Source organism: Ictidomys tridecemlineatus, chromosome 10 (genome assembly GCF_052094955.1).
Source record: "Ictidomys tridecemlineatus isolate mIctTri1 chromosome 10, mIctTri1.hap1, whole genome shotgun sequence".
Classification (NCBI taxonomy): Eukaryota; Metazoa; Chordata; class Mammalia; order Rodentia; family Sciuridae; genus Ictidomys; species Ictidomys tridecemlineatus.
This window is the reverse complement of record NC_135486.1, coordinates 117077848-117089706: the sequence shown is the minus strand read 5'-3', so window position 1 is coordinate 117089706 and position 11859 is coordinate 117077848. Positions and strand designations below refer to the sequence as shown.

At 52.1% G+C, this 11859-nt stretch overlaps 1 protein-coding gene across 1 annotated transcript; it reads left to right on the top strand.

Annotated features, from left to right (window-relative positions):
* The first annotated feature begins 1154 nt into the window (after positions 1-1154).
* Positions 1155-11187, top strand: Zp3 (zona pellucida glycoprotein 3). Its single transcript, XM_078022214.1, has 8 exons — positions 1155-1788; positions 4466-4584; positions 5325-5428; positions 5505-5682; positions 5779-5896; positions 10289-10380; positions 10499-10629; positions 10968-11187. Exons 1-8 carry the CDS (start codon positions 1429-1431, stop codon positions 11180-11182), a joined length of 1317 nt encoding a protein of 438 aa, XP_077878340.1. The 5' UTR covers positions 1155-1428; the 3' UTR covers positions 11183-11187.
* Positions 11188-11859: the final 672 nt, after the last annotated feature.

The following is an 11859-nucleotide window of genomic DNA, read 5'->3' as shown; positions in this document are numbered from 1 at the left end:
ATAGAGCTGGGATGTGATTGAGTTAGGATTAGGGTTACCCTTACCCTCAGTGGTCTAGTCCCCCTGAGTTCAATCCCTGGTACCAAAAATAAATAAATAAATGAAATAAAAAAGTATTGAGGCTCTGGCTCAGTGGTTAAGTGCCCTTGGGTTCAATCCCCAGTATGGGGTGGGGGACACACACAAAAGAGAGGATGTTAGAGATGGAGGAATAGATTGGAGAAAGGTTGGGAGGGGATAGCAGCCTCCCCGTCTTCCACTTTCAGCCTGAGGAAGCCGTTCTCATGGGGGCAGGACGCCCTCAGTCTGTTTGCTCTCTGGTCCCTCTTCCCAGCAGATTCTGCACCTGCCTCAGTCCCCACCTGGGTCCTCTCCTCTTTTTGGCTTTCAGGGTTCTGCCCAGCCCACCTCCCCAACCTCCTAGGCTCACCCCCAGGGAACAGAGTCTTCAGCCACTCTGGGCTCCTGACCACTTCCCAGGCCTACCCAGTGTCCTCCATCTCTGCTCACACAGCTGCCCCTGCCTAAGCAGCCCTCCCTTCCTCCTACCCATTAAATGGATCAATTGAACAGAGCTTTCTCTCAGATGTTTTCCATTGAAGAACTTGCCCCTGAATATTTGTACGGAAACATACCAAAACCAAAATTCAGCACAAGGCCTTGGGTTTGATCCCCAGTGCTACAAACAAACAAACAAACAAAAAACTGGGCATGGTGCTGCACACCTGTAATCCCAGCAGCTTGGGAGGCTGAGGCAGGAAGATGGCAAGTTTGAGGCCAGTGTCAGCAATTTAGCAAGACCCTGTTTTAAGATTTTAAAAAAAATAATAAGATAAAAAGGACTGGGTTCAGTGGTAAAACCTCCCTGGGTTCTAAACCCAGTACCACAAAAATAAATAAACTTGAATTTGACTCTCAAGGTGGATAACAATGGAGGAACTCCATCTGCAGGGACATGGTGTTCAGTTGATCCTATAATGTTCGACAGGGGCCCACGGGACTCCTTTTGTCTCCTAATTGAATCCTTGTCCTCACCCTTGCCAACCACATGCTCCCGCTGTTTCTGATCTATACTCCTCACCCCATTCAATCTGGGTCCTGATCCTGTCTTCACACAGACCCTCAGCTCCTTCCTGAGAGCCGGGACAGCAAACATCAAGAGGGTGGGAGCAGAGAAGGGGCGACAATTAGGGCTGACCCGGCCACCAGTGAATGCTTTAAATAAGGAATCCCTGGGGGGTCCCAGCTACAAACCAGGTTCTGAGTGTCCCTCTAGGCGAGGGCTGGAGGCCCTCCTGCCTAACAAGCTCCCAGGTGTTACCCATGTGTCCACACTGGGGACCACTTCACGCAGCTGCAGGGGCCTAGCTGGCTGGGGAAGAGAGGCAAATGGAGCACAGGTGAAGAGCCTCCATCCAGGGGTATAAGATGGCTGGCTGGGCCTTGCCCGCAGCACGGCAGGAGGCACCCTTCGGCACCATGGAGCTGAGCTACGGCCTCTTCATCTGCTCTCTGCTGTGCATGGGCACAGAGCTGTGCTCCCCACAACCTATCTGGATCGCGGCTAGGCCCACCCAGCGGCTACAGCCTGCATCCCCCGTGGAAGTGGAGTGTCTGGAAGCCCAGCTGGTGGTCGCTGTCAGCAGGGACCTTTTTGGCACAGGGAAGCTAATCCAGCCTGCTGACCTCAGCCTGGGCCCTGAGGGCTGTGAACCCCTGTTCTCCGTGGGCACCGCTGATGTGATCAGATTTGAGGTTGGCCTGCATGAGTGTGGTAACGGTGTGCAGGTGAGGCTGGGGCCCTGGCCCTGGTGGGGGGGACAGCCTGGTTGTAGTCATGAAGGGACTCTTCCCTTGTAGATGGGGAGGTGATTCAGCTGAGCCCCGAGCCTGGACATTGGGGGTGGCCATGGGAGAGGCTCCTGGCTGTGGCTACTGAAACCTGGGAGGTAAAATAGAACATAGTGACAGTGACCGATGGGCCAGACCAGGCACCCCACTCTGCCTCCTTCTGACCACTTCCTCACCCACAGAAAGGGTACAGGAGCGATGGACCCAACATAGAACAGGGAGACAGAGGATAACCCTGCGGGTAGCCAGGTACTTGCCAGGGGCATTAAAAGAGTCTTTGACACTTCAGAAAGCCTGCCGTAACCAGCAACGCAGGAGGATCTCAAGTTTAAGACCGAATTTAGGAATTTAGAGAGGCCCTGTCTCAAAAAAGGCTGGGGATGTGGCTCGGTGGTAAAGCAACCCTAGGTACAATCCCTGGTACCCCCCAAAAATAAGCCTAAAAGTTATCACTGGGATGGGGAGGAAGAGGGAAGAGAATTTTGGCTTGCCTCACTCCTATTTGATGGCTTGAAGCTTTAAATTAAAGGGGTTATGGGCCGGGACACGGTAACTTACCCTCTTGTTGAAGATTCCCAGGCTTCCTTTGGGTGCCTGGGAACAGGTCCAAGCAGTAGAGGCTTAATATGGGATGCAGGTTAGAATAGAGACCTCAGGTAACCTAGGCCACGTCCTTCCCTAAGGAAGTGGGGAGGTGGACCTTGGCAAGGCAGCTAGTTCTGATTCCCCTGGACCTCCTTCTGTTGGCCCATGGAGGGCCACTCCTCCCCTCCATCACAGGCCCCTGCTCCTGCTCACCTGACCCTGGACTCTACTTGGCCGGGCGAGGGCAATACAGCTCCTGGACCCCTATAGGCTGAGCTCTGGCCTCAAGTGTGATTTCCCCCAGGAATCTCCCCAAGAACTCGCTGTCCTTGTCTTCCTGGGGAGCCAGAGCTACAGCCTCGGTTGTGGTGTGGGTTTTTTTTTTTTTTTTTAAAGAGTGAGAGAGGGGGACAGAGAATTTTAACATTTTTTTCTTAGTTCTCGGCGGACACAACATCTTCTTTTGTATGTGGTGCTGAGGATCGAACCCTGGCGGCACGCACGCTAGGCGAGCGCGCTACTGCTTGAGCCACATCCCCAGCCCAATCCTCTTTTCTTAAATGAGGGAAAAAACCTCACTAAGTTGCTGAGGCTGGCCTCAAATTTGTGATCCTCATGCCTTAACCTCCCAAATTGTTGGGATTACAGGCAGGTGCTATCACGCCCAGTACTGTAGGAGTTGTTTGAAGAATTAGTATAGCCCTGCGCAATAGCCCACACCTGTAATCCCAGCGGCTCAGGAGGCGGGAGGCAGGAGGATCACAAGTTCAAAGCCAACCTCAGCAATTTAGCCAGACGCTAAGCAACTCGATGGGACCCTGTCCCTAATAAAATACAAAAGGGGGCTAGGGAGGTGGCTCAGTGCTCAACTGTCCCTGAGTTCAATCCCTGGTACCCCCCTCCAAAAACAAAAAATTAGCTTAGTCCCAAATTCTAGAATATCCTGGGGAGCTTCTTAAAAAAAAAAATCCTGAAGTCCAGGCTGCACCCCTTACTAAAGCGGAACGGGCATGGGAGGCAGCCATGAGCATCTGAGTCTCAGGTGAAGCCTCCAGCAAAGCCTGGAAGCTTCTTCCTTTGCCAGTCTTCTGCCTCCTGCCTGATGAGGTTCACCTGGCCCTGGGCTCAGTTAATGCTCTGCCCTGAAATTCTCTTTAATGAGGCTCCACAAATGCTGCTGGCCCTGTCTGGGGCACTTACGATCCAGAACTGCCCTCTGAAGATCTAGGGTGGGGCAGCTGGGCCACGAGGGAAATCCTTTCTAGGCAGGCTCTGTAAGGGGAGGTGAAAAGACCTCTGGCAGGGCCTGCTTGTCTCCTCCATCCTCAGGAGACCACTACACCTTCCCCTGCTTCTGTGAAGTGGGCCCCAGATAAGGTGGAAAGGTGATAAAGTAGTGAAGATTGGCCAGGCGCGATGGCACACGTCTGTAATCCCAGCAGCTCGGGAGGCTGAGAAGGGAGGATCAAGAGTTCAAAGCCAGCCTCAGCAAAAGCAAGTTGCTAAACAACTCAGTGAGACCCTGTCCCTAAATACAAAATAGGGATGGGGCTCGGTGGTCGAGTGGCCCCGAGTTCAATCCTTGGTAACCAACCAAAAAAAGGCACCTAGCTGCCCCTAGGTCTTTCTTGCCTCTCCACCCCAATAAGAAGAAATTGCCCATGGCCAGGTGCAGTGGTACACACCTATAATCCCAGCTACTCAGGAGGCTGAGGCAGGAGGATCACAAGTGAGACCATCAGTGGCCTAATATCCCCGAGTTCAAGTCACAGTACCTCCCAAAAGCGGTGTGTATATCCTGAGGTCACTGGGCACTGCTTCCTATCTGCCTGCCACGTAGCTGATGCAGACACCTACAGGGGTGTCAGGTAAAGACCCTGAGATATTAAGAGGACACCTGCCCAGCCCCTCCTTGCTGGTTGATTTCACCCCAGCAGGCTGCCCTCCCTGCACTCTCACGGGGGCCAAACCTGCCTGGGCCAAGTGATGCCTGTAGGCCTGTAGTGCTAACACCTCCCCTTTGCTTCAGGTGACAGATGATGCCCTGGTGTACAGCACCTTCCTGCTCCATGACCCCCATCCCGTGGGAAACCTGTCCATTGTGAGGACCAACCGCGTGGAGATTCCCATTGAGTGCCGCTACCCCAGGTCAGTGCGGGACGGGCCGTTTTGGCCCCTGGTGGCTATGTCCCTGGTTTGCCGTGGCTCAGGCAGGTGGCTTGGCTGGTTGGAACAGTTTGCAGGTGGCTATGAGAAGGGAAAGTGCCGGCAGCTGTGGTCACTGCCCTCAGCCTGCGTGGAGGCGGGGGTGCCTTCTGAATTGTCTGAGCCTCTGACTTGTGTGGCCTCTTAAGGGAGGTTTAGAGTAGCCCTAGACCTTAGGGGGGGGGTGTGTATTAGGCCATCCCAGGCCCTCCTCAGAGTCAGAAGCAGTCTTTGAATAGTGTTGCTGTGACTGAGACCCTGTGTCAGAATAAAAAGATGGGGATGTGGCTTGGTGGTTAAGCCTCCCAGGAAGGGGAAAAAAATACTGCTGCTACAGTAGTTCCTACACCAAGTCCTGGCCCTGCAGCCCCTAACATGAAACATGTGCCTGTGAATTTTACCACCAAAGCAGGACGTGAGGGTGACCAGGCCCGTGCAGTCAGGGTTGGGTCCTACGTCAGGCTCAGCGGAGGGCATAGGCCTTAGTCCTAGTCTCAAGTGTAGACGTTCAGGAGGATTTAGGGTCAGGCTCAGGCTTTGGGTATCTTGGCCTAGCTGCCTGTGGGCCATCACTAAGGACATTGCCATAGAGAAACTGGACACCCCCTGCTGCCATAGGCCCTAGGGTGGTGGAGGGGGGTGTGCTCTGGGACCCGTGTGGGCAGCTGTGACGGTTCTCCCAGGCAGGGCAATGTGAGCAGCCAGGCCATCTGGCCCACTTGGGTGCCCTTCAGGACCACAGTGTCTTCAGAGAAGCAGCTGATTTTCTCTCTGCGCCTGATGGAGGGTGAGCCGGGGGTAGGGAGCGAGGGGAGCTGGGAGGGGAGCTCTGGGCAGTCCCTAGCCCTGGTTGTGTCCTCCAGAGAACTGGACCTCTGAGAAACTGTCCCCCACCTTCTACCTGGGAGACACCGCCTACCTCCTGGCCGATGTCCACACTGGCAGCCACCCGCCACTGCACCTGTTTGTAGACCACTGTGTAGCCACCCCGACACCAGACCAGAGCGCCTTGCCTCGTCACAGCATTGTGGACTTCCATGGGTGAGGCCTGGGCTGACTTTCCAGGGAGTCTTAGTCACCAGATGGCCCGTAGCCCATGTACCCAGCCTCTAACATGTTCCCTTGTTCCCTTCCAAGTTGCCTGGTGGACGGTCTCTCCGATGGCTCCTCTGCATTCCAAGCTCCGAGGTCTAAGACTGATGTTCTCCGGTTCACCATGGATGTGTTCCACTTCGCTAACGACTCCAGAAATACGGTACTAGCTTTTTAAAATTGCCTAAAAGATTGAACTCTGGGGGCTGGGAATATAGGTCAGTTGATAGAGTCCTGGCCTCGCATGAACAAGGCCCTGGGTTGAATCTCCAGCACCACCAAAGGGGGAAAAAGAAGCATGACCCAGAGTTCAGTTTTTTAATAGCCACCATCTCAGCCACCAGGAGGCTATGCCTGTAACCCCAGCAGCTGAGGAGGCTGAGGCAGGAGGATTGAGTCCAAAGCCAGCTTCAGCAACTTGGCAAGGCCTTTTGCCTAAATACAAAAAGGCTGAGGATGTGGCTCAATGTTAAGTACCCCTGGGTTCAATCTTGGGTATCAAAAAAATATATATATCCTCCTGATATCCCTCACTGGTGTCCCCTTAAGCAAATCTCTTACTGGTAGAGATAGCTGTAACTCTAAACTTGAGGGCCTCAATAAAGGCCACAGGTTCATCTTCTTGGCCTGAGCTAACAAATCCATAAGCAGGGCTGGGGATGTGGCTCAAGTGGTAGCGCGCTCACCTGGCATGCATGCGGCCCAGGTTCGATCCTCAGCACCACGTACGTACAAAGATGTTGTGTCCACCGAAAACTTTAAAAAAAAAAAAAAAATCCATAAGCGGGTAGAAAATCCATGCAGGATGGGGGTAGTTTGGGATCCTAGAACTAGAAGAAAAACTAGAACAGGGACCCAGGTGACCTAGCTGACAGCCCAAATAAGACCAATAACTACTGGCCTTGGTCACCAAGCTGTAGGGCCAGAACCCAGAGGATGATCGGTTGAGTGGAGGTGTTGGTCCTCCAGGAGCAAAGAGCTGCTGTGACCCCCTCTGCTGAGTCGCCCCTTGGACTTGATCCTAGGCTAGACCAGTGACAGAAACCAATAACACCTGGGGGGCTTTGAAACAGACTGCTGGGCCCCACCCCTTGGGCTTGATTTAGTAAATCAAGACTAGAGCTGAGAATTTTTATTCCTAGCAAGTTTTCAGGTGATGTCAACCTTGTTGGTCCAGGGTGCCCCCTTGCCAACTACTAAGCTGGAAAAGAAAACTAAGGGATGGAGAGGCAGGGAGATGGGGAGGAGGATGGTGTGGGAAGCGCTGGCAGAGCAAAAAGTATTGTGGACTCCTACAGTGAAAAATCAAGCTGCTATTAAAAAAACAGTTCCCAGATATGGGAGTGGGAATGGGAAGGCTGGCATAGCTGATCAGGTAAAGTAGGGTGTTTTAAAGATGCAGGAAATTGAACTCGGGACCTTACCACAAGTGAGAGCAATGATCCACCACTGAGCTACATTCCCAGCCCAAAACAGGATTTTTTTTTTTTTTTTTTGTACCGGAGATTGAACTCAAAGGTACTTAACCATTGATCCCCAACCCTATTTTCTATTTTACTAGAGTCAGGGTCTCACTGAGTTGCTTTAGTGCCTCACTGATGCTGAGGCTGGATTTGAACTTGTGATTCTCCTGTCTCAGCCTCAGCCTCCAGAGCTGCTGGGATTACAGGTGTGCGCCACCGTGCCTGGCCAAAACAGGGGGTTTTAATGTTGATTCTCTACTGATCACCTAGAGAGGTCACAAAAATACTGATGCCTGGGCTAGGGGTGTAGCTTGGTGGTAAAGATGTAGTTCACATGTGCAAGGACCTGGGTTCAGTCCCCACAAAGACTACATAATCCCACATTTTCACTTAACAAGGTGGGAAGTTGGGTTTTACAAACACACCTACTATCTAGGTTTTACTGTTAGCATTTTATTTCTTGGTACCAGGGATTGAACTAAGGGTGTTTAACCACTGAGCCATATTACCCAGCTCCTTTGTCTATTTTAGAAACCCTTAAGGCCTCATTAAATTGCTAATCAGCCTCAGCCTCCTGAGCTGCTGGGATTACAGGCTATCATTAGCACTTTACTACATCATCTACTAGCGTTTTGTTTTTTGTCTTATTAAATGTTTGATACATTTCTCTCAGGTGATCCTAGTAAGCAGCCAAGTTTACCAACCAACGAGATGGGCTCAAATGGCTAGGCAGTGTTAAAGGACAAAGGGGGAGTTGTAGAGCATGACATTGACGCTATCTCCCCAGCTCCAACCTTGCTGGGGAGGGGGGAACTGTTCAATACAGATGGGTAGGTGACAGGTGGGGCGGGAAGTCTGATGCTGAGATGGCCGGAAGCTCTCTATGGAGGGTCCTGGGTTGAAATGGGACTGGGGAGAAAGAACAGATAGAAAAGGGATGTCCTGGTCCTCAGGTCAGTGACCTTGTGGGTCTTAGGGTAGAAGATCTTGGTTGGAGCAGGGAGCTGATGTTGACAACAGACGTGGGTGGAGGGGATTAAAATATAAGCCTTGGTACTGGTGCTGGCCAGCTACAGGGGTGCGAGTAGAGCTGGTGACCTCTTTAAGATTAGAGGGCAATTTGGATTCATGGAGCCTAGGACTTGGGCAGGCTCACCCTCAAACGTGGAAGGCATGGCTTGGTGGATGGTGGCCCAAGGCACAGGGAGAAGGAACAACTTTTAAGAGCTGTAAGGGGCTGGGTACGGTGGAGCACACTTGTAATCCCAGTGGTCTGGGAGGCTGAGGGAAGAGGATCGAGAGTTCAAAGTCAGCCTCAGTAACTTAGCAAGGCCTTAAGCAACTGAGAGACCCTGTCTCTAAATTAATAAAGGGCTGGAAATGTGGCTCAGTGATTAAGTGCCCTCGAGTTCAATCCCTGGTACAAAAAATAGCTGTAACTAGGACGAGGCACAGCACACACCTATAATCCAAGCTACTGGGGATGCTGAGGTCAGAGGATAACAAGTTTGAGATCAGATTTAGCTATTTAGCAAGAACCTGTCTCAAAAGTTATAGGGGAACATCTGGGGATCTTGGGCTCTAGGTTAGCACCAAAAGAAAAGTCGGGGGGGGACACTAAAGACAAAAGCAGCTCCCCTTTATGGAGTAAGGACTTTAAAGGACCTGGAAGCTATCTCCTTGTAGGACAGATGGATGGATAGGCAGGCAGCCAAAAACACATCCTAGATCCGCAAAGGTCTAGCTTTAAGTTTCTGAAATGGTTTCACTTGGCCACTAGAGGGTGGCCAAGGCTTGTGGCTCTGCTTGAGGCTTCAGCTAGAAGGTGGTAGACAAGGTAAACAAGGAGGTATCCAAACCCTACCTAGAATATGCAAGGGATCCCTAACTTGGAATGGCTCAGGGCTGAACTGAACCCAGGCTGTCAGAATCCCCCCTGCCACGCTGGGGCATATAGCTCAGGGGAGATGCACTTGCATGCCTGGGGCCATAGGTTAGATCAAAGGGCAAAACAAGAAAAGCCCTCAGTCCAGGTGCTGAGCTGGGGTGTCAGACTCCTGGTGAGTAGCTTCTGGGGACATAGATCCCTCAACTCCCAGGAGGAGTTTATTTTACTAGAAGAATTAAGTGACAGGTCAGAGGCTGTGGCTAGGCCAAGTCTAGCCAGGGCAACTAGCCTGATCATTATCACTAAAGATGCTCGAAGAGCCTGTATGGTGGCGCAGGCCTATAATCCCAGCAGCTCAGGAGACTGAGGGTGGAGGATCGTGAGTTCAAAGCCGTCATCAGCAAAAGCGTGGTGCTAAGCAACTCAGTGAGACCCTATCTCTAAATAAAACGCCAAAATAAGTCTGGGGCTCTAGCTCAGCAGTTGAGTACCCCTGAGTTCATCTCTGGTACAAAAGAAAAACTTGAAAAAGCTGACAGGACAAATGGATAGAAGACACAGGCTGGGCTGGGGCTCAGAGGTAGAGTCCTTGCTGAGCTTGTGAGTCCGGGGTTCAATCCCCAATTCTGTGCAAGCAGGGCAGGGGTCCGGGGGAGCATAGGCCTAAGGAAGAGAAACTCGGGGAAACATTTCCAAGGAAATAGCCAGAAAATTTTTCTGTCTGGTGCAAACTCTAGAGAAGCTAGTACAAGAGATCTCTCTGGTCAAGGACCTTGGGTCACAGAAAACCACTTTCCTTTGAAAAATGGTACTATCCAGTGACTACGTTCCTGAGAAGTAGTTTGTCAACCTGTCAAGTGACAGGTGGCAATCTCAGAAACCCAGCTAAGCTGCCTGCTAGGAAAGTGTCTACCACCCACTGGGTCACCTGGATCTGAGTGGAGGGCTTTCACAATACTTGATCCTCCTCTTATCACTGAGGGGCTGACTTCATGAGCCCAGGGCTCACGGTGCCATGTGATGGAGACTATTTGGGAAAGGATCCATGGAAATGATGGGTTCCAGCTTAGAATCAGATTTGCTACTCATTCTGCAATCTTGGGGTAAATGGAAGGATGGAAGTTCATCTTCCGGACGCCTGGAAGGGCTAAGGGTTATAGAACCAGTTTGTCAAAGTCTCCAGCACACCTGCTATTTCTTTCAGATCTACATCACCTGCCATCTGAAGGTTATTCCTGCCCACCAACCCCCGGATCAACTCAACAAAGCCTGTTCCTTCAACAAGTCCTCCAACAGGTGAGGAGAGCAGATTGTGTCCCTGGGTGGAAATCTAATCGGGGACGCCTGGCATCTACTCCCCCCAGTATCCCCGCAGCCACAAGGACACCTCAAGCCCCTTGTCTTCCCTTCTCAGCTGGTCGCCAGTCGAAGGCTCTGCTGAGATCTGTGAATGCTGCGCCAGGGGGGACTGTAGCACACCAGGCTCTTCCAGGAGGCAGCCCCCTGTCCAGGGGCCCAAGGCCACGTCACGAAACCGCAGACATGGTATGTCACCACGGGCCAGTCGCTGAGTTTTAGTTTTCCTCATATCCTAGGACACCTGTCATCTTGGGGTAATATTTTCCCTTGTCCCTCACTGAGGCTGTTGATTCCGGGGATGTGGCTTAGGACTATATACAGAAGGCTAAAAGGGCTCTGAGCCCCTTCCAATAGCAGATGGAACTCTGCGCCCTGGGATTCTCCTGGGACATAATAGGGAGTGTTGGGAGAATCGACAGCTGTTAGAGCCAAATCTAGTTCAGCTTATAAAGGCAGCAAAAATCCACAATCTGACTCCTGGTGAGGGACAAAAGTGACCTTCAGGTGTCCCACTCCATTCACAGTGACTGAAGAAGCAGATGTCACCGTCGGGCCACTGATCTTCCTGGGAAAGGCTGACCATGGCGACCATGGTGTGGAGGGTTGGCACACTCCTGCTCACACCTCCATGGCGCTGGGCCTGAGCCTGGCTGTGGTGGCATTCCTGACCCTGGCTGCTGTTGTCCTGGGTCTTGCCAGGAGGTGCCACACTGCTTCCCACCCCGTGTCCACTCCTTAATAAAAGAAAAGCAACTCTGGATGTGGTGCAGTGTAGACTGTCTAAACGGCGCAATTCCACAGGCAGGCCTGACTCCGGATGCCTGTCTATGCGGTCTGGAAGCCCTGGGACATAGACCTGTATTTTTCTGGTTTGGGGTCATATGTGGCTTTCTGGGGTACAGACCTCACTTCTCCAGGGGCAACTGTATAATTTGATTCCAAGGAAGCCACAATAGAAGCTGTTGGACAAGAGCAGGGTACACCCAGCCAACCTGTTTTCTGGGTAAGAATCTTGCAGTTCTGGCCTTGGGTGATGACCGTTGTCCATCCCGAGTGTGTTCAGGGTGCATGCTTCCCAAAGCCAAGTCCGTGTTCCCAAGCCTTCCACCTTCTCGGTGTTAACTGCCCCTAGAGCATCCCAGCTTTGGGGCTACTGCTGTGCACCTGGCGGGGGGGGGGGGTTCTCGGAGGCAAAATAGGGCTGGAACCTGCTGGGCAGGGCTCTTGGACACAAGTGGGAGCTGGGATGCTGAAAGGTCCTTCATATTCTTCATCTTTGGCCTGGGGTCTTGCTGAAGGCAGGGTTTCAAATGTGACAGAGCTGAGTATAATGCCCCAGTATCATCCCAGTTAAGAGGCTGAGGCAGGAGGATAGGAAGTTTAAGGCTCTGAGAAACTTAGAGAAACCCTGTCTTA

Coding starts and splice junctions, on each gene's coding strand:
- Zp3 (XM_078022214.1), top strand. CDS start 1,429: ATGGCTGGCTGGGCCTTGCCCGCAGCACGGCAGGAGGCACCCTTCGGC. Junction 5,683..5,778: donor AGCATTGTGGACTTCCATGG/GTGAGGCCTGGG, acceptor TTCCCTTCCAAG/TTGCCTGGTGGACGGTCTCT. Junction 5,897..10,288: donor CTAACGACTCCAGAAATACG/GTACTAGCTTTT, acceptor TATTTCTTTCAG/ATCTACATCACCTGCCATCT.